Consider the following 27,723-nt stretch of genomic DNA (forward strand, 5'->3'; position numbering starts at 1 on the left):
CCAATGCAAGTGAATAGGGTTCAAGTGCAAACAAAAAGTTAAGCGTGCTGCTTATTTTTTGTGATACCCTTCCCCTTTGTCAATGTCGTCCCTAAGGAGTCTGACACTGGGGGGGGGGGGGATTGTGTAAGGACAAGGCTTTGGAGCCAGTACTTGTTTCCTTTTGCTGGATGGGATCTAATGGTCATAAGGGAGCAGAGTGGTCCTATTGTATGGCAGCTGTGTCTGGACAGGGTTAACTATGTCTTAAAACCAGAAACCAGACAGAGACTAATAAAATAAAACTCCATTAGGAAGATGTGCTGGATGTGTGTGATGTCCAGACCTGACCCCATAGGTCACCCACCATCATCCATCTCCTGGATGCGCAATTAAAGGGAATCTGTCACCAGGTTTTTGCCATCTAATCTGAGAGCAGAATAATGTAGTGGCAGAGATCCTGATTCCAGTGATGGGTCACTTACTGGGCTGCTTAGTATAGTTTTGATAAAATCACCACTACTACTTGGACTACTTGGTGTGGTGCAGGTAGTCCAGCATATTCATCAGCTCTGTATTACTGCTAGATCTGCAGCAAAGAAAGAGACAGAGATCCTGATTCCAGCAGTCACTTACTGGGCGCTTAGTGTAGTTTTGATAAAATCACTTATTAGTTAACAGGAGATTATCATTACAGGACTACTTGGTGTGCTGCAGGTAGTCCAGCATATTCATCAGCTCTGTATAACTGCTAGATCTGCAGCAAAGAACGAAACAGAGACCCTGATTCCAGCAGTCCCTCACTGGGCTGCTTAGTGTAGTTTTGATAAAATCACTTATTAGTTAACAGGAGATTATCATTACAGGACTACTTGGTGTGCTGCAGGTAGTCCAGCATATTCATCAGCTCTGTATTACTGCTAGATCTGCAGCAAAGAAAGAGACAGAGATCCTGATTCCAGCAGTCACTTACTGGGCGCTTAGTGTAGTTTTGATAAAATCACTTATTAGTTAACAGGAGATTATCATTACAGGACTACTTGGTGTGCTGCAGGTAGTCCAGCATATTCATCAGCTCTGTATAACTGCTAGATCTGCAGCAAAGAAAGAGACAGAGACCCTGATTCCAGCAGTCACTTACTGGGCGCTTAGTGTAGTTTTGATAAAATCACTTATTAGTTAACAGGAGATTATCATTACAGGACTACTTGGTGTGCTGCAGGTAGTCCAGCATATTCATCAGCTCTGTATAACTGCTAGATCTGCAGCAAAGAAAGAGACAGAGACCCTGATTCCAGCAGTCACTTACTGGGCTGCTTAGTGTAGTTTTGATAAAATCATTGTTTAATCAGCAGTAGATTATCATTACAGGACTACTTGGCATGCTGCAGGTAGTCCAGCATATTCATCACCTCTGTATAACTGCTAGATCTACAAACATTGATTTTATCAAAATGACAGCAAACCGCTCAGTAAGTGACACATCACTGGAATCAGGGTCTCTGTCCCTACATTATGCTGCTCTCAGATGGAGGTGCAAAAACTTGGTGACAGATTCCCTTTAAGATCTGGTCCAGAGGGCAAGGAAAAACAGTGGGAATATTATACGAGTCCCAGAAATGTGGATCTGATCTCTCAGACTTGAAGACCTAAGGACAGCAATACAGGTTGGCTGCTCACTAATGACAAAAATAATTCCACCAATGAGAATTTATACTACCTACCCATCGATGATGTCACATGCTGCTGTCTGATGATGTCACCCTGTAAAACAGAATTCATTTATTACTGACATAGTTATATTCAGCCTGATTAATGTCATTAAAGGGGTTTCAGAAAACTCCTCTCCCCGGCTGCAGTTTAAAAAACAAACTGCTTTATTCACCCTCCCCAGGTCCAGCTCTAAGTCTCTGCCACTGTTCCTGATGTCTGTCATTGTCGTTGTGTTGACAGCGCTGCAGCCCATTAGTGAACTCAGCGGTCCTGAGCAGTTTGAGCCATCAACTTCAGCAGAGCAGTTGAGGTCACTGATTGTCTGCAGCGCTGTCAACATATGCAACAGGACTCCAGACAATTACAGACATCTGGAGCAGTGATGAAGATTTCGATCTGGACCAGGGGAGGGTGAGTAAAACAGTTTTTAAAGAAAAAATAAACTGTGTTCTAAGACTGAAAAACTCTTCTGTCACCATTTTGTTGCCACCAAATCTAAGAGCAGCATGACGTAGAGACAGAGACCCTGATTCCAGCGATGTGTCACTTACTGGGCTACCTAGTAGTTTTGATAAAATCCCTGTTTAATCAGCAGTAGATTATCATTTCAGGACTACCTACTTGCCGTGCTGCCAGGTAGTCCAGCATATTCATGAGCTTTGTATAACTGCTAGATCTGCAGCAGAGAAAGAGACAGAGACCCTGATTCCAGCGGTGTGTCACTTACTGAGCTGCTTAGTGTAGTTTTGATAGAATCACTGTTTAATCAGCAGTAGATTATCATTACAGGACTACTTGGCGTGCTGCCAGGTAGTCCAGCATATTCATGAGCTTTGTATAACTGCTAGATCTGCAGCAGAGAAAGAGACAGAGACCCTGATTCCAGCGGTGTGTCACTTACTGAGCTGCTTAGTGTAGTTTTAATAAAATCCCTATTTAATTAGTAGTAGATTATCATTACAGGAGTACTTGGCGTGCTGACAGGTAGTTCAGCATATTCCTGAGCTTTGTATAACTGCTAGATCTGCAGCAGAGAAAGAGACAGAGACCCTGATTCCAGCGATATGTCACTTACTGAGCTGCTTAGTGTAGTTTTGATAGAATCATTGTTTAATCAGCAGCAGATTATCATTACAGGAGTACTTGGCGTGCTGCAGGTAGTCCAGCATATTCATGAGCTCTGTGTAACTGCTAGATCTGCAGCAGAGAAAACATTGATTAGATTGTGAGCCCCAATGGGGACAGTGTTGCTGATGTACTGTATGTAAATGGAATTAATAGCGCTATATAAATGAATAAATATTATATTATTGCAGTCCCTTTAATTAACTCTTCAATGACTGTCCAATAATGATCATATCTATAAGGTGCTGTGGAATTAATGGCGCTATATATGTGAGTAAAATATATAATGCAGAATATTTTATAATCCACCACCTTGCTGGGATAAAGGAATTTTCCATATATCATTTTTTATTATTTTTTTTTTTATTTTTTTCAATAGCTGCAATGGTTTACTAAAAATAGATCTGACACCATCAGTTCCCCACATGGAGGGCGTCATCTCCGCCCCGAAAATCAGTGATTTATATGGAGACATAACAGGTGGTTGCATGCACTTCCATAGTGAAAAGAAGGCTGCAAAGGGTAGGGGGCTATGGAGGAAAGGAGGGGATGGCAGGGCATTGTCTGCACACATGACTCAGCTCCCATCCCCCTCCCGAAACATCTGCCCCTTCCCAAATATATGACTCATGTACCCCCTCCTCTGTCTGTAGGACCCAAGGGATGCCCAGTGTCAAGGAGCCGGCCCCATTATCCCCACACAGGGGAAGGATGCTTTGTCTGGTGCTAGGCGTGCCATGTCATGGGAGGATCTCCCCCCCCACCTCTGCTTTGATATTCCCATAGACTATAATGGTACAGATTACCCATAATAGTGCTGAGTAACCCTATGTGACTCCACGTCCCGTGCACTTACACAGGGTGGTCCCACTCCAATATTATCTCCATATAGCAGTGTGACTGGACAAGTAATGATGTGAGATCACCGACATTATTGCTCATGTACAAAGCTGTACTAAGCAAAATGGCGCAGCTATATCAGAAAATATGGGGGAGATTTAGGAAACCGACAACGAGAGAAAGTGGCTTTGTTGCCCATAGCAACCAATCAGAGCGCAGCTTTTATGTCTTCAGAGCAGATTGAGAAATGACAGCCGAGCTCTGATTGGTTGCTATGGGCAACACACAGGCCTAGTGACAGTGGTTGTGATAAATAAGGCCCATATATTAGTCCGTTAAAGGAATCCGCACAGTCGCATTTACAATCACAACATTTTGCCCAGACACCCCACGTGACTCAGGGAACGTCATAGACTATGTTTTGAGGGGGAATGTAACCCCGTGCTTTACAGTTATTCACCAAAAAAACCTGCTTACATTAGAGTCAATGGAGCTGGGAGCTACAGGTCATTAATAGGAGCTCTGACTGGTTGCTATAGGCAACGAAGGACATTGTTAGTATAAGAAGCTTATGAGGGAAGTAATATGATATTGGTGGAGAGACGGATAAAGGGAGATAGAGACAGACAGAGAGACAGACAGAGAGACAGAGAGAGACAGAGACAGACAGAGAGAAAGAGAGAAACAGAGAGAGAGGCACACAGGGAGGGACAGAGAGAGACAGAGAGATCGAGAGAGAGATAGACAGACAAAGAGAGAGAGACAGAGAGACAGAGAGAGACACACAGGGAGAGACAGAGAGAGACAGAGAGATCGAGAGAGAGATAGACAGACAGAGAGATAGAGAGAGACACACAGGGAGAGACAGAGAGAGAAACAGAGATCAAGAGAGAGATAGACAGATGGAGAGACAGAGAGAGACACATAGAGAGAGACAGAGAGAGAATCAGAGAGAGACAGAGAGAATCAGAGAGAGACAGAGAGAAACAGAGAGAGACAGAGAGACACACAGGGAGAGACAGAGAGAGACAGAGAGAGAAACAGAGATCAAGAGATAGATAGACAGACGGAGAGATAGAGAGAGACAGAGAAAGGGCGAGGCACACAGAGAGAGAGAGAAACAGACAGACAGAGAGAAACAGAGAGAGCGAGAGTGACAGAGACAGATGGAGACAGACAGAGAGAGAATAACAGAGCGAGAGAGACACAGGGAGAGACAGAGAGAGAGAGAAACACAGAGAGATCAAGAGAGACAGAGAAAGACAGAGGGATAGAGAGACAGAGAGAGAGAAAGAGAGAGAGAGACAGAGGGAGACAGAGAAAGACAGAGGGATAGAGAGACAGGGAGAGAGAAAGAGAGAGAGACAGAGGGAGACAGAGAAAGACAGAGGGATAGAGAGACAGAGAGAGAGAAAGAGAGAGAGACAGAGGGAGACAGAGAAAGACAGAGGGATAGAGAGACAGAGAGAGAGAAAGAGAGAGAGACAGAGGGAGACAGAGAAAGACAGAGGGATAGAGAGACAGAGAGAGAGAAAGAGAGAGAGACAGAGAGAGACACAGAAAGACAGAGGGATAGAGTAACAGGGAGAGACAAAGAAAGAGACAGAGAGGGCTTACAATCTACAGTCCCCATCATTATGCCTTTGGAGTGTGTGAGAAAACCTGAGACCCTGGAGGAAACCCACGCAAATACGGGGAGAACATACAAACTCCTTGCAGATGTTGTCCTTGGTGGGATTTGAACCCAGGACCCCAGCGCTGCAAGACTGCAGTGTTAACCACAAAATGAGTACACCCCACACTCTAATGGTGTAAAGCAAGACAACAATGGAGGCTGTGATGGAGGTCTATTCTTTTCAGTCATGCTTTTGATTTTGACCCAATGATAGCTGGAGATTGGTCTGAAGACCATGTGGGCAACACCATGAAGAGGCCTTCAGCAGAGAATGTCACCCTCCTAGGAATATGGTGTGGGGTGGCATAATGTATGTTAGTTGGACTCCTCTTGTCTTCATACCAGATAAACGAATAGCTTGTCATTACATTGATTTGGTTGTGGAATCAATGATGCTGCCAATTCTTCAAAAAGTGTCCCGGGAACCGTTTTTCCACACGAAAACACCAGGACGCTGGTTGCGCGTGTAATTGTGTGCAGCCTGCATGGACTGAAAGTTCTACCACGGTCTGCGGCGTCTCCAGATTTGTCTCTCAAGAACATATGGGACATCATTGGTCGCCAATTGCAAAGGGAGCTGTCAGCAGTGGATTTTGATGATTTGGCCAAGTGCATTAACCCTAGAGCACGCAACCATAGAAATCTACAATAGAAAACAAGTAACCTAGCAGGCCTGCGAGGCCCCAGATATGCGTTCTAGGGTTAAGCACAGAAGAACATTCCTCAGATGAGGAAGTACCTCACTGATAGCAGTGAAGGCTGTAAAGGGTATGTGCGCACGTTGCTTTTTACCTGCTTTTTACCTGCTTTTTTGCTGCTTTTTCTTCTGCGCTGTTTAATGCCAAAATGGATGTGTTCTTCTATTCAAGCAAAGTCTATGGGAATTTGGGTTTCTTGTTCACACTATGTTGTTCAAAATGCTGCCTTTTTGTGGCAGAACTTTGGTCAAAAACTCAGCTTTTCAAAGAAGCAACATGTCAATTGTTTTTGCCATTTGGGTTTTGCACTGCAAAGCTGAGTTTTTGACCAAAGTTCTGCCACAAAAAGGCAGCATTTTGAACAACATAGTGTGAACAAGAAACCCAAATTCCCATAGACTGCTTGAATAGAAGAACACATCCATTTTGGCATTAAACAGCGCAGAAGAAAAAGCAGCAAAAAAGCAGGTAAAAAGCAGGTAAAAAGCAACGTGCGCACATACCCTAAGTGCAGGGATTTGTACTCGAAACTGAATAAATCAAGATGTTTTGGTGCTGTAAATTCAATGTTAAGCAGAGTATAAGACTTTGCTCACCTATTACCCTTGACCACGTGTTAGGAGCGACAGCCATCTTAAATCCTCCATCGTTGCGTCACTAAACAGGAGAAGATCCAGGACAACAATAAGCTTTTTAAAAATGAGATTCAGAAAGAATATCAAACGCAGCCACCATAGACGACAATGTTCAAATCCACTCGGGTTCTGGCTTTTTTTTTCACAGTATCCATTTATCTCCGTTTTTCCGACATTGAGGCAGAACATTGATGGAAGGGCTAAAATATGATCCCTTTAACGCTAAAAGGAACCAATCAGACGCCATGTTTAATTTTTCTAAGACTATTAATGATTGAAGTGAAGGGAACAAATCCTAAACTATACATTATACAACATCATGTGGGTGTTGTGACTGCAACATGGATCCCAATGTGACAAGCCTGTCAGCCAAACAATACTTCAGGGAATCGTTTGGCCGACAGTCATCTCAACTGACTCTCCCATACATAGTAGTGCCCATGCGGCCGAGCTCTCCTGTGTTTCATATGAGCTGCGCCGGATGGTGGCTTATCTCAGGGAGAATAATCCGATCGTCAGTACAAAATTTGATTTGAGCAATCAACATCCATCCCATCAATCAGCCCCCCCCCCATACAGATTAGACTGTTGACCAAACCTGTCACTATCGGTGGCTTCAGCCAACATTAGTCTAATGTATATGGGGGGGGGGGGCGTCTTTAATCTATCAGGTTTTCCTTCTTAACAATTAGTATACTGACAAGATCCTGAGGACAGTTTGTGAAGAGGCATCTATTCACTCACAGCAAGCCAATATCTCAAAATCACTGAGCACTGGAATCAAATTTGTTCCAATGACTAAACTTTTTTATTATTATTAAAGGATTTTTAAAATTTATCATAGGATACTGTAGTTACCCTATAGCCACAGTTTTAGAGTAGGGCAGTGATGGCCAACCTTGTGAGCTCCGTGTGTCAAAATTTGTAAAAAAAAAAAAAAAGATGAGCATAACTCCCCCAGCAGTCATTAACTTTTCTCTTCCAGCAGTCATTATCTCCTCTCCCCTTCCCTTCCCCCAGCAGTCATTATCTCCTCTCCCTTTCCCCCAGCAGTCATTATCTCCCCTTCCCTTCCCCCAGCAGTCATTATCTCCTCTCCCTTTCCCCAGGCAGTCATTATCTCATCTTCCCTTCCCCCAGCAGTCATTATCTCCTCTTCCCTTCCCCCAGCAGTCATTATTTCCTCAAACTTTACCCCTCCTTTCCCACCAGCAGTAATTATCTCTTCTCCCCCAGCAGTCATTATCTCCTCTAACTTCCCCCAGCAGTCATTATCTCCTCTCCCCCAGCAGTCATTATCTCCTTTCCCCCTCCTTTCCCCCAGCAGTCATTATCTCCTCTCCCTTTCCCCCAGCAGTCATTATCTCTTCTCCCCCAGCAGTCATTATCTCCTCTCCCTTTCCCCCAGCAGTCATTATTTCCTCAAACTTTCCCCCTCCTTTCCCACCAGCAGTAATTATCTCTTCTCCCCAGCAGTCATTATCTCCTCTAACTTCCCCCAGCAGTCATTATCTCTTCTCCCCCAGCAGTCATTATCTCCTCTCCCCCAGCAGTCATTATCTCCTTTCCCCCTCCTTTCCCCCAGCAGTCATTATCTCCTCTAACTTTCCCCTAGCAGTCATTATCTCTTCCCCTCCAACAGTCATTATCTCCTCTCCCCCTCCTTTCCCACCAGCAGTCGTTATCTCTTCTCCCCCAGCAGTCATTATCTCCTCTCCCCCAGCAGTCATTATCACCTCTCCCCCTCCTTTCCCACCAGCAGTCATTATCTCTTCTCCCCCAGCAGTCATTATCTCCTCTCCCCCTCTCTTCCCCCAGCAGTCATTATCTCCTCTCCCTTTCCCCCAGCAGTCATTATCTCCCCTCCCCCCAAGCAGTCATTATCTCCTCTCCATTTACCCCAGCAGTCATTACATCCTTGCCCCCTCCCTCTCCTGCAATGGTGCCTGTTTCATGCTCTGCTCCAGAGGGTTAGAGAGAGGTGTGTTACGTACTGTTTGGTATGTAAGCACGCCTCACTCAGGACTCTGATTTAAGTGATTTAAGATACAGAACAAATTAGTTAAACCACCGGCAGCCACCTTCTGATCTATAAGACAAAATCACCGCCGGAAGTGGTTTGTCTTTTAGATCAGGATATGCTGTACGAGTCAGCAAAAATGGCTTGGCGTGTCACAGGTTAGCCATCACTGGGCTAGGGCTATATGATAACTCATTGACATTGTGGTGTCGCATTGCAACATTGTATCTAATGTTGTCCTATGTTGTCACATTTTGTTCTGCAACTAACGCACCTGCAATTGAAAAGTCTCAAATGTTTCCAACTATGTTTGATTTTCTGTCGCCAGTTGTAAGTCGTATTTGTCTCACTTACTGCAACTGCAACTTGGAAGCTGGCTTGTTCCCAAATGCTATGGTATTAAAGAGGTTTTCAACTATTAATGTGATCCCCTTTCTTTTATCCTACCTCTTCCTAACTAACACTTTCCTAATATACTTTTGCTATCTATGCTGCTCCTGTAAGCTTATCTATCAGAAGCTCATAAATCCCTTTATTGTTGTTGTAGCTTTGATCCTTCAGGAGGCAGACCAGAGTCGGACCAACTGAGCAGGGCATGTCACTGGTTGGGCTGAGAAGAGAGTGAATGAACTTCTTAGAGATAAGCTTACAGGAGCAGAGTAGATAGCAGAAGTATATTAGGAAAGTGTTAGTTAGGAAGAGTTAGGATAAAAGAAAGGGGGTAACATTAGTAGTGGAAAACCTCTTTAACTTGCAGATATAAGGTTAATCTGTAGCATTGCAATGCTGACTGTACACCTTACTGAAAGTGCGACTGCAGAGAGAAAATTAACTTTATTCCTCCCTGGAACCGACAGCTTTCAGACATATAGGACGGCACAAAGCGTTCACAGTACAGCATTTAACGGAAAGTAGTAGAGCAGGGTATTTCCAAGCAGCGCCAATGACTACCAGATCATGAAGAATGAAGATTAATGTAGCTTTATTTGTGCACTGGTCAACGCTTTTCGGGAGACTCTGCTCCCTTCCTCAGAACAGACTGGCAAAGAACTCGCTGTATACTGAGTAGTGACTGTAGCCGCTACGGCTGCACCTCTATAACTGAAAAACAGCGGTTCACAAGAGGAATAAAGTGCATGTCCTCACTTTTAGTGTGTCGGCCGGACGGCATTGGAGTCCTAGTAACCTACAGATTAGTTATTAACATTTGGAACATCAATAGATCCCTTTAATGCTTTAATGCAAGTAACACACAACCACAACGTGTCTCCTATTTACCGTATATGTTTTTGGGGGGTTTTTTTTACAGCAAAAATATTTAGTTTTTTTTTTCTTTTTGTAACCCCCTAATATTTTTTTATTTTTATAATAATATTTTGTTTGTTTTTTTGTTTTTGTTTGTTTTTTGTTTTTTTTTTATCGGTGGGGGGGCCCCATTCAGACTTTTTGCTATGGGGTCCCATGGTTTCTATGTACGACCCTGTTTTTATATATTATTTTACATGGAAATGATCTCCATTCAAAGCTCCAGTATCTGTATATCAGACCCCTTAAAAAGTTGTTCCCTTTCAATGAAATTTTGCTATAAAAAAAAACAAACAAAATGCAGTGTTCTAACCTTCCCCAGAACCATCGGCAAGTCTCCCCCGCTGTCACCGGTGTGTGGCTGACGTCAGCGTGACAGCACGGCAGACAGTCATTGAGGGGAAGAGTCCAAGTGGCTTTTTTCCCGGAACTTCTGTTCATATTGGCATCCCAGCTTGTATTACCCTCTGGGCATTCCTATTGTATGCCATCTGTCAGTATGTGTCCCGTCTAGTGTGAGAACCTGCAGCATGTCTACAACAGGTTGTCAAATGGTCGACATGAGATATGACTCAATGTTTTGCTACCAGGAGCTGGCACCAGGGGTAGGAGAACCCAAAATATTAAGAAACAGAAATGATCTGTTGAGGCCCGGATGATTAAAGGGCATCTGTCACCTGGTTTTTGCTACCTCATCTAAGAGCAGCATGATGTAGAGACAGAAACCCTGAATCCAATGATGTATCACTTAGATTACTGCCGGCAGCCGTTCTGACACAATCTGAATTGTTAGATTTAGCCATGGTGTAGCAGAGCTGAAAGAGCCGCCCCGTCCACCCCAGGCTCTGTATAGAGATTATACATCAAAGGAAGAGGTGTGTGTAGTCCCAACAATGATAAGACTCCTGCTGTTTAAACAAACATAGCAAATAAACAAAAGATGAAACCTTGACAAGACAGGCAGCCATGAATTTTCTGTGTTAACCCTTGCAGCATGCTGTCTTCAGCTTACATAACCCGCTGATGATTCTGACTCGCCCACCCCAGGGCCTTAGATGACTCGGTGTCGGGCCGGACTAGTCCAGGGTAGTCAGCGGTGGCGGGGCCCGACTCCGTGACCCTGGTGGAGTCTGTTAATGATGTGGTGATATTGGGGAGATGATGATAATGTTTATATGAATATTCGTGACGCCACCTGTGGTAATTTGCAGCTATGGCGCCGCAGCTGCTGGAAGGGACCTCCGGGGCTGGTGTTATGGCAGCTGAGGTGTTTCTTGCTCTCCACAGGTAGAGCGGATGCCCCGGGGCAACCTTTGGTGCTTGGTAAAGTCTATGGTGTTTGTTAACGAGGTGCAGGATAAACCAGACGACACAGGGCTTGCAGTTAGGATGGTTTTACTCACTGTTCAGTCTCAGTGCTGCAGTTGACCGGTCATCCACGGAATGCCAGGATCCGCTCTCAGGGGCCGCCGCCGATCCCGAATAGGTCAAGGGTCAGTCCCGGTGTACCCATTTTGTGTGTGTCCTTTTCTGACTCACTTCCTAGCCTTCAACTGTTTTCACTGGTCTTGGCCTCCACCACAGGGCCAGTACAAAGGGGGCTGACCGCAGTCGTCTCTTGCCCTATTCACCGGGGGTCTGTGGCGGGAAGTGGCCCTGGGCGCTTGCAACGATCTCCCAGGCCTTCGGTTTTACTCTCAAGGAATTGTCTTTCTTCCCTCTGTCTAGGGACCGTCCCTGAATGCAGCCAGATCCCTCCACCCGATGTTGTCAGTGGAACAGGTCACGGGACAATTGTCCTTCCGTGGCCCCAGAATCCTTTCCTCCTTTCTTGCGGTGTCACCTGGGCCTATCCAGACCCAAGGATCTCCACCAGGAACCTCCTTCTGTCTCTGCCTTCTCTATCTGCTGTCCTCTCCTGACAGCCCACCTCCTCACTCCTCTACTCCTTCTGACAGACTACCCAAACTTGAACTTCCTAGTTCCTTTTTCTACTCTCTCTTTCTGATTCCTCCCACACACCCACTGACTAGGCCCCACCCACACCATTGGGACCAGAGACGGGACCCATGGCCCCATGAGCTAAACATCTATGGGGCTTACTGCCACTATCCCTGACCCGGTGTATGCCTACTAATTGGTGTGTGCAAGTTTTGTCTGTACACTGGCAGTTGACCCCATTCTTACCCGGCTGAGGTGCAATATCTCTGTGGCGACGGAAGCCTCAGGGGTGCCACACTTCCCTTCGATGATCTGATCAGGTCCATTCCCTCATTACATTTGTCTGTTCTGTTAACTTGTTTTACAACCCTTTAAGAAGCAACGGACCCCCCCCCCCCCCACACACACCCCAGTAGGCTCCACTTTGCTTTAGATTGTCCCTCCCAGCTTGCGGAGAGTTTTTTTTATTTGTTATTCAATAAAGAGTCTCTGTCGTACACCATTTTTGGGAGTATACGCTTACTGCAGGCGGACACCCAGATGCAGTCTACTACGTCCGCCTCCAATGGGAGTATACTCCCAAAAATGGTGACTCCATCCACGCCATTATAGTCAGTGACCCCATCGGCGGATACGTCCAAATCCCGTTTTGCAGAGGGGTTCAGACAGAAGCTCCGACAGGATCACTGAACGGAGATTAAATTTAAAGGGTGCTCTCTAACGTCTTCTGGGATCACATTGAATTTTTTGAGGAGTCTTTTGGAGAGGGTACGGTACACTCTGAAAAATGCCCCCAAAAATTGCTAACAAAAAACCCCCCTGAAAGAATCTTCCTATTAATTTGCTGTTCATACGATCGATACAATACTATTGGTCAATTTTAATTAGCTTCCTGTTTCCAAAAATGCAGATGGAATAAAAGAAGTCACCAGACTGTCCTTAAGGGGGTTTTTGGCACATTTTTTTTCTATTTTTTGGCATTATTCTTTTGGTTTTGGCACATTATTGAAATTTTTTGACACGTTTTTTCGGCATGTTATTTTCAATTTTTTTCAAATTTTTTTGTATGTTTTTTTCACAGTTTTTGGCATATTTTTTAAAAAAAAAAAATTCCATTTTTTGGCATGTTTTTTAAACTTTTTTGCACGCTTTTTCATTTTTTTAGAATTTTTTATTTCTTTTTTTCAATTTATTTGGCACTTTTTTTTCTATTTTTTTGGTATGGTTTTTTTACATTTTTCTTTTTTCAATTTTTTTGGCATGTTTTTTCAATTTTTTGCACGTTTTCTCTATTTTTTTTGGTATGGTTTTTTTCCTTTTTTTCTCTCATGCTTTTTCAATTTTTTGCCATGTTTTTTCAATTTTTTTGGCACTTTTTTTTCCATTTTTGGCACTTTTTTATTTTTTGGTACTTTTTCTCCATTTTTTAGCATGTTTTTTTTATTTTTTGATATGGTTTTTTTCCAATTTGATGCCACTTTTTTTTTCCAATTTCTTGGCACTTTTTTTCAATTTTTTTCCACTTTTTTATTCAATTTTTTAGGCACGTTTTTCAATGTTCCTGCCCCCCCCCCAAAAAAAATACACACATTTTAATTTATAAGATGATAAAAAAAAAAAGCCTGAAAAGCTCTCAGGAAATTTCCAAAAACCACTTTGGGTTCTCAAAACTCCAGAGAGAAGGAGCGATCGTATAGCGCCTTCTGCTTGAGACACAATCGTATTTAACCGCTGCAAAAAACACTCAGTGTGAACACACCCTTAGAGGTTTGGGGGTTTTTAGGTTGTAAAAAAAGTTTTCTAGTGGAAAATTTTGCTTTTTTTTATTTTTTGCAACCTTTTGATTTGACAGTGCCTGAGTTAGAGCATTTTTTCACTCACAAAAGTGACGCACAGGTTTATTTTTGCCCATAAAAGTTTTTTTTTCTTTCTTTTTAAATTTGATGTGAGAAAAAACCCTGAAAATGCAGAAAATATGAGGAGAAAATGTTTTGTTTTTTTTTTACAATCTATTGGTCGTTTTTAATTAGCTTTCTGTTTCCAAAAATGCAGATGGAATAAAAGAAGTGACCAGACTGTCCTTAGGGGGTTTTGGCACATTTTTTTCAATTTTTTTTTGCATTATTCTTTTGTTTTTGGCACATTATTTCAATTTTTTGGCACGTTTTTTTCAATTTTTTGGCAATTGTTTTCAAATTTGTGGTATTTTTTTCACATTTTTTGGCATATTTTTTTAAAATTTTTGCCATTTTGTTTCCATTTTTTGGCATGTTTTTTCCACTTTTTTGCACGTTTTTTCATTTTTTTGGCATGTTTTTTTCTATTTTTTGGGTATGGTTTTTTAATTTTTTTCTCATGTTTTTTTCAATTCTTTGGCATGTTTTTTTCAATTTTTTTTGCACGGTTTTTCTATTTTTTTTTGGTATGGTTTTTTAAAAAATTTTTTTCAATTTTTTGCCATTTTTTTTTCAATTATTTTTGGCACTTTTTTATTTTTTAAATTGCTGTGAGGACTGTGGGAGGACAAGTCCCAGCAAGTCTTCCTTCCTCACGCACTTATTACCAGAGCGCGCAGGCGCTGTTTAGCTAGCTTGAGGTGGAGCGCGTCCCCGCCGCGGATGAGGAGCTGGGCGTGTCGTGCGCGTCCTAGTCTCGGAAGAACTGGGCGTGTCGTGCGCGTCCTAGACTCGGAAGAACTGGGCGTGTCCTGCGCGTCCTACACAGATGAGAAGCTGGGGGTGTCGTGCGCGTTCTAGTCTCTGAAGAGCTGGGCGTGTCTTGCGCGTCGGAGGAGGAGCTAGGCGTGTCCCCGCCTCGGAGAAGGAGGAGCTGGGCGTGTCCCCGCCTCGGAGAAGTCGGAGCTGGGCGTGTCGTGCGCGTCCTAGTGTCTGAAGAGCTGGGCGTGTCGTGCGCGTCCCCGCCGGCGGTGCTGATGCTGCAGAGATGTTGCGGCGTGTCGCAGACGCCTTGTGATTGGCTGCGGGGAGCGATGACGTCACGCAGCTGCCTATATAAGGGGCCGTCTGCGCCGCCACCTCCTTCAGTGCCCGCATCCCCGAGCCCAGACCTGAGCCAGAATGAGGGAGATTGTGCACATCCAGGCCGGCCAGTGCGGCAACCAGATCGGGGCCAAGGTAGGTGCCCACTGCTGCAGCCTGGCTTATACTTTCCATTACTGTACAATTATATGGGGCCTTTTTTTTTTTTTGCATTGATTAACCCTTCAAATGCCCCTAGATACCATTATTTTTTGCATTACCACCCCTAAATTGCTTGTTGCACCCATTGCACAGCGCCTACCTGCTGACTGTCTCCTTCTGCCACTAATATCACTACAGATCACCCTGTAAATGGAATATTTGCTGGGAAAAGTCAATGAATCCCCCTCCCCCCATGTCCTTGAACCCCACCCCCCCTTTAGGGTGGATGATGGGCACGTCACCAATCCTGGGCTCCAGGTGTCGGTGTCGCCAGACACTGGGTGGGCGCAACTGATTGCTGCAAAACCCCACCCATCACTGCAGCACAGGAACAAAAGGGGAGTGGGTATGGCTGAAAGATGGGGGGCACTACATGGAAAAGGGGGGGCATGACGAATGATTAGGGCAATCCTCACTATTCCCAGCGCACTGTAATATTACCCTTTGTATCAACTATTTCCTTTCCGGTCAAACCCAACAAAGCCCCTCTTTTTTTTTTTGTTTTGGGGGCCTCCTTTTCATTCATTCATTCATTCATTCACAGACCTTGCTATTGATTTCTATTCAATATGGGGTTTTGGTGTCCGGCAGGCAGTTAAAGGGTTAACGCCGAAGCGTGTAAATCCTGTTTAATTAAAGGGATCTGCAGGCGTAAAAAAAAAAAAGGGAGGTGTTGGCACCATCAAAGCAGGACGGATGGGAGGGAAGGGATGAGATGCCGGCGATTAGGACCAGGGGTCGGATTAAAGGAAGCGAATGAGTAGGAAAATGACAGCGGAGTCTGAAATTTAACCGTCGCAGTGCCGGATCGGTGTGTTAGTGCATTGTTCGGCTAGATAGGGGGGGGGCACTGGGGACCACTCCCCACCCCCATCCCCTCGGCGTAGGGAGGTGATGTCATTATAATACCAGCAGACAAAGAATGGACCTATAGATAGAGGATGCTGCGCGGTGTAGTGATGTCATCGGCGGTGATGTCACGTCTTCGGTGTCAGACGCCCCATGCTGCAGAGACACAGATGCTTTGATCACCCTGTGGACATCTCCGCAGACATCAGCAGGTCCCAGGAGATGACAATTTTAACTCCGGCAGCAGGTCCTTTTATTGTCACCAGGGGATGGGGGAGCGAGGACGGAGCAGCTGCCGCCAGACATCAGCGTTATTAGATTAATTATACAGCGCAACAGTATGTGCAGAGCTTTACAATGGGCTGCGGCACCGAGGAGGTGACTGAGACCTGAGAACATAGAGGATAAAGGAAGGATTTATTTTCCTGACCACTGCAGCCAATCACTGGCCTCAAAGTAACACATATTTATTGGCTGTAGTTTGAAAAAAACAATTCTCACACCTAGCGCCACCACTTTGGTAGAACTCTCCAATCTTTGCCAATTTTTTTGCAAACGTGACCACTGCAGCCAATCACTGGCCTCAAAGTAACACATTTATTGGCTGTAGTTTGAAAAAAACCCCATAATGCTCACACCTAGTGCCACCACCATTTTTAGTCCCCTCCAGTCTTTGCCAGTTTTTTGTGCAGCGGTGTCATGTCATACTTCCACTTGACCACTGCAGCCAATCACTGGCCTTATAGTAACATATTTATTGGCTGTAGTTTGGAAAAAAAATCTCTCACCTAGTGCCACCATATTGGTAGTCCCCTCTAGTCTGTGGCAGGTTTTTTTGCAGCGATGTTATGCCGTTCTATGTGACCACTGCAGCCAATCACTGGCCTCATAGTAACACATATTTATTGGCTGTAGTTTGGAAGAAAAAATGCTCACACCTAGTGCCACCATATTGGTAGTCCCCTCCACTCTTTCCCAATTTTTTTTGTAGCGGTGTCATGCTGTCCTTCCACGTGACCACTGCAGCCAATCACTGGCCTCATAGTAACATATTTATTGGCTGTAGTTTGAAAAAAAAATTCTCACCTAGTGCCACCACTTTGGTAGTCCCCACTAGTCTTTGACAATTTTTTTTGCAGCGATGTCATGCCGTTCTTCCATGTGACCACTGCAGCCAATCACTGGCCTCATAGTAACACATATTTATTGGCTGTAGTTTGGGAAAAAATGCTCACAGCTAGTGCCACCACTTTGGTAGAACTCTCCAATCTTTGCCAAGTTTTTTTGCAGCGGCGTCATGCTGTTTTTCCACGTGACCACTGCAGCCAATCACTGGCCTCAGAGTAACTCATTTATTGGCTGTAGTTAAAAAAAAACTGAAAAAATACTCATACCTAGTGTCACTAGATTGGTAGTGCCCTCCAGTCCTTGCCAATTTTTCTGCAGCGGTTTCATGCCATACTTCCACGTGACCACTGCAGCCAATCACTGGCCTCATAGTAACATATTTATTGGCTGTAGTTTGAAAAAAAAAAAAATTACACCTAGTGCCACCATATTGGTAGTCTCCTCCACTCTTTGCCAATTTTCCTGGAGCGGTGTCATACCATACTTACACGTGACCACTGCAGCCAATCACTGGCCTCATAGTAACAAATTTATTGGCTGTAGTTTGAAAGAAAAAAAACCCCTCACACCTAGTGCCACTACTTTGGTAGAACTCTCCAATCTTTGCCAAGTTTTTTTGCAGCGGTGTCATGCTGTTTTTCCACGTGACCACTGCAGCCAATCACTGGCATCATAATAACATATTTATTAGCTGTAGTTTGAAAAAAAAAATGCCCACACCTAGTGCCACCACTTTGGTAGAACTCTCCAGTCTTTACCAATTTTCTTGCAGCGGTATCATGCTGTACATGTGACCACTGCAACCAATCACTGGCCTCAGAGTGACAGATATTTCTTGGCTGTAGTTTATAATTCATGTGTTTATATGCAGCAGTAGCAGTACGGCAGTTAAGGTTGCTTGTCCCCCGATAAAAATGATACCTTTCTTATAAAGATCCGATGTGCCAGTGATGAAAAATCAAATATAGAACCCACATGTAAATTAGGCTGGAAGTGCACAGGGGGAGTGTCAGTGCACTCAGTCAGACACGCCCCAGTGCACTTCCTGCCTAATTTGCATATAACTTCTAAGCTCAATATCTCAACACTGGCACATCAGATTTGTAAAAAAAAGGTATCGTTTTTATCGGTGGACCTGTGCCTATACAGTAATATATAAATCAGTCCAAATATTCTAAAGGTGCATATGACCTGTTTGTAAAACACTTGCAGATGGACGTAACCTCTCAGCACGTAAGGACGGATTTTTTTTTAATCTTTCTAGCAGTCATCCACGCCATAATTGATGGTGGCTGATAACAGAGAACAATAGATCTGGCAAACAAAAGAAAAGGGAAAGGATTCCGAGGGATGTGATAAACAATTGCTGCTTGTAGCAGTGACGTGTTGGGGATTATTGCGGCGTTGGGTGACATCATGGGGTGGGGGGCTATAAACCGGAGGGAGTGGCTTCTTTGATCATTATAATTTCAGGTCCTTTCATCGTTCCTCTTTGTCATGATACATTCGCCTCCTCCGCTGCCGGCGCGCCCCACCCTCTGCTCCTCCTCGCCCTCCTCGCCATGGAATGTGCTTGCAGGGTGTTGTCGGCTTATGGCTTTGTTGCTTTTTACTGTAATAACCCAGTGATTTCCGTGCAGACAAAGCCGGTCTGGTTTACATAGTCACTGACCACGGGGGTCTAGGACGGGTCACGTCGGGTTATGTGCCACATTGTCAATCTCAGAACAATGATGCCATGTGCATTGCAAGGTGCTGATCAAAACTGAACTCATCCATATTTTTTTTTCATTTTGCTAAATATATCTATTGTTCTCTGTTGTCAGCCCATCCAGGCTGAAGAGATGATGGCTGTTATGTTTGTTAATTAGATGAATATTAAGAAGTGAAAAAGTCACCAAAATCCTTGGGATAGAAATCTAACCTTGAGAATCAGTACAAAGGACAGCTCCATCTGCAGATCCAGCCGTCCTCTATAGGAGGGGAATCAAGACATAAAGACCCAGAGACATCATCCTTATAGCTGCTGAACTACAAGTCCCATCGTGTGAGGGAGCTTGTGTGTATTCTATAGATATATAGTATCCTAGTTGCATCATGTGGTGTAGATCTGGACCTGATGGTGCCATCACTTGGGGTGGATGTGGAGCTGATAGTGCCATCACGTAGGGTGGATGTGGACCAGATAGTGTGATCACTTGGGGTGGATGTGGACCTGATAGTGCCATCACGTGGGGTGGATGTGGACCTGATAGTGCCATCACGTAGGGTGGATGTGGACCTGATAGTGCCATCACTTGGGGTGGATGTGGACCTGATAGTGCCATCACTTGGGGTGGATGTGGACCTGATAGTGCCATCACGTGGGGTGGATGTGGACCTGATAGTGCCATCACGTAGGGTGGATGTGGACCTGATCGTGCCATCACTTGGGGTGGATGTGGACCTGATAGTGCCATCACTTGGGGTGGATGTGGACCTGATAGTGCCATCACTTGGGGTGGATGTGGACCTGATAGTGCCATCACTTGGGGTGGATGTGGACCTGATAGTGCCATCACTTGGGGTGGATGTCGACCTGATAGTGCCATCACGTGAGGTGGATGTGGATCCACTAGTGCCATCTTATTAGGAAGATGTGAATTCACTAGACCTATCACATGGGGTAGATATGGACTAGTTGGAGCCATCACGTGGGGTAGATGTAGACCCACTAGTCTCATCAGATGAGGTTGATGTGGTCCCGCTAGTCGCATCATGTGGGGTAGATGTGGACCAGATAGTGCCATCACGTGGGATGAATGTGGACCCACTAGTCTCATCACCTTGGATAGATGTTGACCCACTAGTGCCATCTTGTTAAGGAAATGTGAATCTACTAGTCCTATCAAGCGGAGTAGATATGGATTAGTTAGGCCCATCACGTGGGGTGGATGTCTACCCAGTAGTTTCATCACATGCGGTGGATGTGGACCCACTAGTCTTATCACATGGTGTAGATGTGGACCCACTAGTGTCATCACACGGAGTGGATGTGGACCAGTTAGTGCCATCAGTGGAGTAGATGTGGACTCACTAGTCTCATAACATGGGGTAAATATAGACACACTAGTCTCATCACATGGGGTAAATGTGGACCCACTAGTCTCATCACACAGGGTTGATGTGGACCAGTTGGTGCCATCAGTGGAGTAGATATGGTCTCATCACATGGGGTAAATGTGTACCCACTAGTCTTATCACATGGGGTAAATGTGGACCCACTAGTTTTATCACGTGGGGTAGATGTGGACCCACTAGCTTTATCACATGGGGTAGATGTGGACCCACTAGTTTTATCACGTGGGGTACTAGTGTCATCACACGGGGTGTCTGTGGACCAGTTAGTGCCATCTGTGGAGTAGATGTAGACTCACTAGTCTTATCACGTGGGGTAAATGTGGACCCACTAGCCTTATCACGTGGGGTAGATGTGGACCACTAGTCTCATCACATGGGGTGTATGTGGACCAGTTAGTGCCATCAGTGGGGTAGATGTGGACCCACTAGTCTTATCACGTGCGGTAGATGTGGACTCACTAGCTTTATCACGTGGAGTAGATGTGGACCAACTAGTCTTATCATATGGGGTAGATGTGGACCCACTAGCTTGATCACGTGGGGTAGATGTGGACCTACTAGCCTTATCACGTGGGGTAGATGTGGACCCACTAGTCTCATCACACGGGGTGGATGTGGACCAGTTAGTGCCATCAGTGGAGTAGATGTGGGCCCACTAGTCTTATCACATGGAGTAGATGTGGACCCACTAGTCTCTTCACTTGGGGCAGATGTGGACCCACTAGCGCCATCATATACGATGACTGTGGATGCACAAATTCTATCCCCACAGTATTTATATCAATTATGACTGGTACATTTACTACGATGGGTTCCTAGTCTATAGGACCTGCAGGAGGACACGGCATCTGCACTGTCAGCCTGGCGACATACGACACTACCGCTATGGATGGCAAGGATTTGTGTGCTGACTAATGGTCCCGGCTGCTTCCCAGAAGGGACCCCTCGTGTCAGTCCTGATCCTCATCTGTAAAATCAGAAGTGCCTGAGGGGGCAATTAACCCTCGCTTCCCCTCTGCAGCGCTCGCCTGCTGTCATGTCAAGTATCTGTGCAGATGGAGAGCGGGGTAATGGGTTTGTGCAATGAAGATTTATATTCTGGTTTCGGACACTTTTTTATGTGTTCTCCCTTCTGGGATCTCGTGCGGCCATCGCAGCCGTATAGTGACACATCTGAGACGTCTTCTTTGTTCTGCTTTGTCTCTAGTTCTGGGAAGTGATCAGCGATGAACATGGAATCGACCCCACTGGAAACTACGTTGGGGACTCGGATCTGCAGCTGGAGAGGATTAGTGTCTATTACAATGAAGCTTCCTGTAAGTGCCCTGAGCCCATACATTGGGCTTCGTTACCTGTCCAAAATTATTCTCTAGGGTCAATACTGGTCAATACACTCGTCCTCAAATCTGCCGCTGCCAGACACCTCCATCAGAAACTCCTCTCCCCTGAGAACAAAAGGATCGGGCATATTGAAATCCAACTGCCTGATCCTTTTCAGTAAACATCATGTGTCGGAGTCAGTGTGCAGCTTGTATAACAGGGTAAATTTGGTGTCCTCTAAATAACCTAAAACACAGCCATTAATGTCTAAACCGCTGACAACAAAAGTGAGTACACCCCTAAGGGAAAATGGCCAAATTGCGCCCAAAGTGTGAATATTTTGTGTGGGCTGCCATTATTTTCCTGCCTTAACTCTCTTGGGCCTGGAGGTCACTAGAGCTTTACAGGAGCCGCTGGATCCTCTTCCATCCTCCATGATGACATCACGGAGCTGGTGGATGTTAGAGACCTTGTGCTCCTCCATCTTCCATTTGAGTCCCCAAAAATGCTCCATAGGGTTTAGATTTGGAGACACTTGGCCTGTCCAGCACCTTTACCCTCAGTTTCTTTAGCAAGGCAGTGGTGGTCTAGAGTTGTGTTTGGGGGTTGTTATCATGTAGGAATATGAAGGGAGGGATCATGTTCTGTTTCAGTATGTCACAGGACATGTTAGAATTCATAGCTCCCTCAATGAACTGTAGCTCCCCATAGCCGCCACCATTCATGCAGCCCCAAACCGTGACCCGCCACCACCATGCCTGACTGTAGGCAGGACAAACTTGTCTTTGTCCTCTTCATCTAGTTGTTGCCACAGACACTTTACACCATCAGAACCAAATAAGTTTACCTTGGTCTCATCAGACCACAGGACATGGTTCCAGTAATCCATGTCCTTAGTCTGATTGTCTTAAGCAAACGGTTTGTGGATTTCTTAAGCATCATCTTTAGAGGCTTCCTTCTGGGATGACAGCCATGCAGAGCAAGGTGATGTAGTGTGCAGCGTATGGTCTGCTGAGCACTGACAGAAGGACCCCCCACCCCTGTAACCCCTGCAGTGTGAGGTGTATGGTCTGAGCACTGACAGGCGGACCACAAAGCCCTGTAACCTCTGCAGTGTGCGGTGTATGGTCTGAGCACTGACAGGCGGACCCCCCCACCCCAGTAACCTCTGCAGTGTGCGACATATAGTCTGAGCAGTGACAGGTGGACCCCCCACCCCTGTAACCTCTGCAGCAATGCGTCTATTCTGAAAAGACGACCTCTGGATATGACGCTGAGCACGTGCATTCAGTTGACCATGGCGAGGCCTGAGTGGATCCTGTCTTGTTATACCTCTGTATGGTCTTGGCCACTGTGCTGCAGCTCAGTGTCAGGGTGGTGACAATCTTCTTATAGCCTCGGCCATTTTATGTAGAGCAACAATTGTTTTTTTTTAGCTCCTCAGAGAATTCTTAGCCATGAGGAGCCATGTTGATCTTCCAGTGACCAGTATGAGAGAGTGTGTGAGCTATAACCCCAAATGTAACACCCCTGCCCACCATTCACACCTGAGACCTTATAACACTATTGAGTCACATGACACCGGGGAGGGAAAATGGCTAACTGGGCACAATTTGTCCATTTTCACTTAGGGGTGTACTCACTTTTGTTGACATTAATGGCTGTGTGCTGAGTTATTTAGAGGGCACCAACTTCACCCTCTTATACAAGCTGCGCACTGACACTGTACATTGTATCACAGGGTCAGATCTGCAGTGCTGTCCCATGATAAGATATAATAAAATATTTACAGAAATCTGAGGGGTGTACTCACTTTTGTGATATACCGTGTGTACACTTCCTCGACAGATGATGTTAGAGGATATAGAGATAGTTTTTTTTATAAGATCATACACAAAGGTTCACTCTTTGGTTGTAGATGTGATATTGTACGTTGCCATAGTAACGTTTATTTGAAAATATGCAACGCTAATTTCTAGAACTGATCATCTAATATGACGCCCTATTTCTTCTTTCCAGCACACAAGTACGTGCCTAGAGCCATCTTAGTGGATTTGGAGCCAGGGACCATGGACAGCGTCCGCTCCGGAGCCTTCGGACACCTTTTCCGACCAGATAACTTCATTTTTGGTATATTTTTGGTTTGTAACCACAAACTATTGTAGGGTTTGGAAGGCAAAAGCATCACTATCAGACTTTGTAAATGAAGCATGCAGCGGTATGATACTATACTGCATTATAAGCACCCAGCCCAGCATAAAAAAAAAAAAAAAGTACCGTATTTTTCATTTTATAAGACACACTGGATTATAAGACTCACCCCAAATTTAGAGGAGGAAAATAGGAAAAAATATTTTTTAATGTTAAAATGAGGGTCTTTCTTATAAGCTTAGTGCGTTGTATAATATCTCACCAGAGGGGAGCGGCGGTGGTGGAAGGTCACAAGAGACAGGGTCGGCGATGCTGCGGGATCTGAGGAGGGGGTGTCGCGGTTCAGGAGGGTTGGCGATACTGCAGGCTTGAGGTTGTCGCCATTGACGCAATGGACTTCAAGAAAATGGCCGCGGAGGCCAATCTGCACATGCACCGCCTCCACGGCCATATTTTTGAAGTCCATAGCGTCAACCACCGGCGAGTCAATGGAGCCCACAGCCTGCTGGCAGATCCATAGTGCCTGCCGCGACACCCCCAAGCCTGCAGTATCGCCAACCCTCTTGAGCTGCTCCACTACAGTGACACCCCCTCCCCCGAGCCCTCGGTATTGCTGACCCTGCATCATATGACCCCGCTACATCACCGCCGCCCCGGTATGCTATATCCGGATTATAAGACACACCCCCTTTTAACTCAGTTTTTTTGGGGAAAAAAGTGCGTCTTATAATTTAGAAAATACGGTATTCAGTTTTGGAAAGCCCCTGTTACTTGGAAGCAGTACTGTGCTTTACTCATCCTTCCCAGGTCCAGCGCTGAGTTTCTGCTGCAGATCCCAGTGTCTGTTATTGTCCGCAGCTCTCAATAACTGAGCTCAGCTGAATGAGTTGACGGCACAAGCTGCTAAGCTCACTGATTGGATGCAGCGGTGTCAGTGACATCAGCGCTGCAGAAAATAACAGGAGCAGCAGTGGAGGGTGAGTAAAGCTCATTTTGTTTTTCTAGAACAAACTGCAGACGGGGGATAGGGGCTTTCAGAAAAAGGAAAAACCCCTTTAAAACTGGCTGTATACTTTATGAAGTGGACAGTGAAATTATTTCTCCTTTTTCGCATGTGCACTTGGCCAAGTTTCAATGTGATCTCATTAGGGAGAGGGGTGTAAGCCATGGCAAGACACCTCTTGTAGCGACTTACCGTATTTTTCTTTAATAAGGTGCACCGGACTATAACACGCACCGCAAATTTAGAGAAAAAAATGGTAAAAAACTAGATGAGGTCCGTTTTATAATCCGGTGGTGTCTTGGCAAGGAGGGAGGCAGGGGGGGTGGGGTCACAGGAGGGAGGGACGGTGGTGGAGTGGGGTGATGCTGTGGACGGTGCGGCAGGTGTCCCGGATGCTTGCTGCGAGCGCTGTGAGGCTGGTGCGGGCTTTAAGGTAATGGCGTCCATAGTCGGCGCATGTGCAGATTGAGCTACCGGCTCAATGACGAGTCGAGATCTCATCTGTGCACGCGCCACCTCCAGCCGCCATTTTCCTTAAGTCCGTTGCAGGTATATCAATGGACTGGAAGCAGCGCGTGCGCAGATGAGATCTCATCTTCAAAGAAATAGCGCCCGGATTTGGCATTTGCACAGATTGAGCTATCAGCTCAATGACAAGCCGAGATCTCATCTGCGCACGCGCCACCTCCAGACGCCATTTTCCTTAAGTCCGCTGCTAGGAGATCAATGAACCGGAGGCGGCACAGGCGATTTTGAACCAAGAGCGCACACGCCGACTTCGTTCACCATTTGAAACCTGCACCGCCGATATTTTGAGGATGGCCCCTGCCTCACCCCCTTCAGTAAGCACAGTCCGGCATCAGCATCAGCACCGTCCACAGATCAGCGCGCAGCCTGCATCATCGCCCCAGCTCCACCATCCCTGGCAAGCTAGATTCGGCTTAAAAGACGCACCCCCTATTTTCCTCCCAAATTTTTGGGAGGAAAAATGTGTTTTATAATCCGAAAAATATGGTATCTCTGTAGGTAATGGATGCAGCATGTTGAAAGTCATCATGGCCAATCTTTATTTGGCCAATCTCATCGAAATCAATGCCTTCTGTTTGACATTCACCTAATGTTCTAATCAGCTAGGTCTCTTTTCACGTCTGCTTCCTCCTTTTATCATTTTTCACCTTCTGTCGTTTCTTCTTTTTCCTTCCTAGGACAAAGCGGTGCTGGTAACAACTGGGCAAAGGGTCACTACACCGAAGGGGCTGAATTAGTGGACTCTGTGCTCGATGTGGTGAGGAAGGAATGTGAAAACTGCGATTGTCTTCAAGGCTTCCAGCTCACACATTCCCTGGGTGGTGGCACCGGCTCTGGCATGGGCACCCTGCTCATCAGTAAAGTCCGGGAGGAGTACCCTGACCGTATCATGAACACTTTTAGCGTAGTCCCCTCTCCAAAGGTGTCCGACACCGTAGTTGAACCATACAACGCAACACTGTCCATCCATCAGCTGGTGGAGAACACCGATGAGACCTACTGTATTGACAATGAGGCTTTATATGACATCTGCTTCCGTACCCTTAAATTGGCCACTCCAACCTACGGAGACCTCAACCATCTTGTCAGCGCCACAATGAGCGGGGTAACCACTTCCCTAAGGTTCCCCGGACAGCTTAACGCTGATCTCCGCAAACTGGCTGTCAACATGGTGCCCTTCCCTCGCCTCCACTTCTTCATGCCCGGCTTTGCTCCTTTGACTGCCCGTGGTAGCCAGCAATACCGAGCACTTACTGTACCGGAACTCACTCAACAGATGTTCGATGCCAAGAACATGATGGCAGCCTGCGATCCACGCCACGGACGGTACCTGACAGTGGCTACCGTTTTCCGTGGACGCATGTCAATGAAGGAAGTAGACGAGCAGATGCTGGCCATCCAGAGCAAGAACAGCAGCTACTTTGTAGAATGGATCCCCAATAACGTAAAAGTTGCCGTTTGTGACATCCCACCGCGTGGCCTCAAAATGTCTTCCACCTTTATCGGCAACAGCACTGCCATCCAAGAGCTTTTCAAACGCATCTCCGAGCAGTTTACCGCCATGTTCCGGCGTAAGGCCTTCTTGCACTGGTACACGGGAGAGGGTATGGACGAAATGGAATTTACGGAGGCCGAGAGCAACATGAACGACCTGGTATCTGAGTACCAACAGTACCAGGACGCCACGGCAGAGGAGGAAGGCGAGATGTACGAAGACGATGAAGAGGAATCGGAAGCTCAAGGAAAGTAAGAAGCTCAACCGGGAGCCGGAGACGTCTATTAGTGCCCCCCTTTTCCCCTCTCGAGGTTTAGAAATCCCACTCATACTGCATCATGTGTCGCTTCTGAGTTAGGATTATAGTTCCGGTCAGGATCCATCTCCCCTTATTTATTTAGACCTCCGCTGCCAAAGGAACCTGCAGAATCGATTGTGCAACAGCATGTAATGTGGTGGCGTAAACAAGGAGCTTTCTGCTGGCAGAGTCCTGTAAGATATTGCGCATGCGCTGCATCACTTTGCAGGCTTCTGCAGCAGGAAAAGGGTGTCTGTCGTAGGAACAAACTCAAGAAAAGTGAAAAATAAAGGTTATAATGTCTAGATAAGAGTCCGGCGGTGGAATACGAGCGTCTTGGTGAAGTCTAAGGAATGACATTCATGGAGGAAGACGTCCCGAGAGAGAATCTTAAGTGTTGTGAAACTCTAGAGGCAGGTTTTACTCCGTGTCTTTTCATCTTACTCTTGTACCGTCTCATTTTTATTTATTTTTTCCTTTTTCTTTTCTTTTTATTTTAACGTGCTCTTATTTTAATATCGGTTTTATTGGATTATTTATTTTTAAATAAGAAATAAACTTCTTGCTGTCCAACATGTGAGCGTGAGACTCGTACTGTCATTATAGAACAGGCCGCCGTGTGTTCCCTGGTAATAGCCTGGGTAATGTAAAATATCAGATGATCGCCCCCCCCCCGGGATCATTTATCCCGTCTGTCATC

At 45.6% G+C, this 27,723-nt stretch overlaps 1 protein-coding gene across 1 annotated transcript; it reads left to right on the forward strand.

The window, feature by feature from the left end:
* The first annotated feature begins 14,956 nt into the window (after nt 1-14,956).
* Nucleotides 14,957-27,598, forward strand: TUBB3 (tubulin beta 3 class III). The gene is made up of 4 exons (XM_075325983.1): nt 14,957-15,065; nt 21,436-21,544; nt 23,568-23,678; nt 25,908-27,598. The coding sequence occupies exons 1-4, from the start codon at nt 15,009-15,011 to the stop codon at nt 26,978-26,980; spliced, it is 1,350 nt and encodes a 449-aa protein (XP_075182098.1). The 5' UTR covers nt 14,957-15,008; the 3' UTR covers nt 26,981-27,598.
* The last annotated feature ends 125 nt before the right edge of the window (nt 27,599-27,723 follow it).

This window comes from Anomaloglossus baeobatrachus, chromosome 10, assembly GCF_048569485.1.
Source record: "Anomaloglossus baeobatrachus isolate aAnoBae1 chromosome 10, aAnoBae1.hap1, whole genome shotgun sequence".
In the NCBI taxonomy this organism is placed as follows: Eukaryota; Metazoa; Chordata; class Amphibia; order Anura; family Aromobatidae; genus Anomaloglossus; species Anomaloglossus baeobatrachus.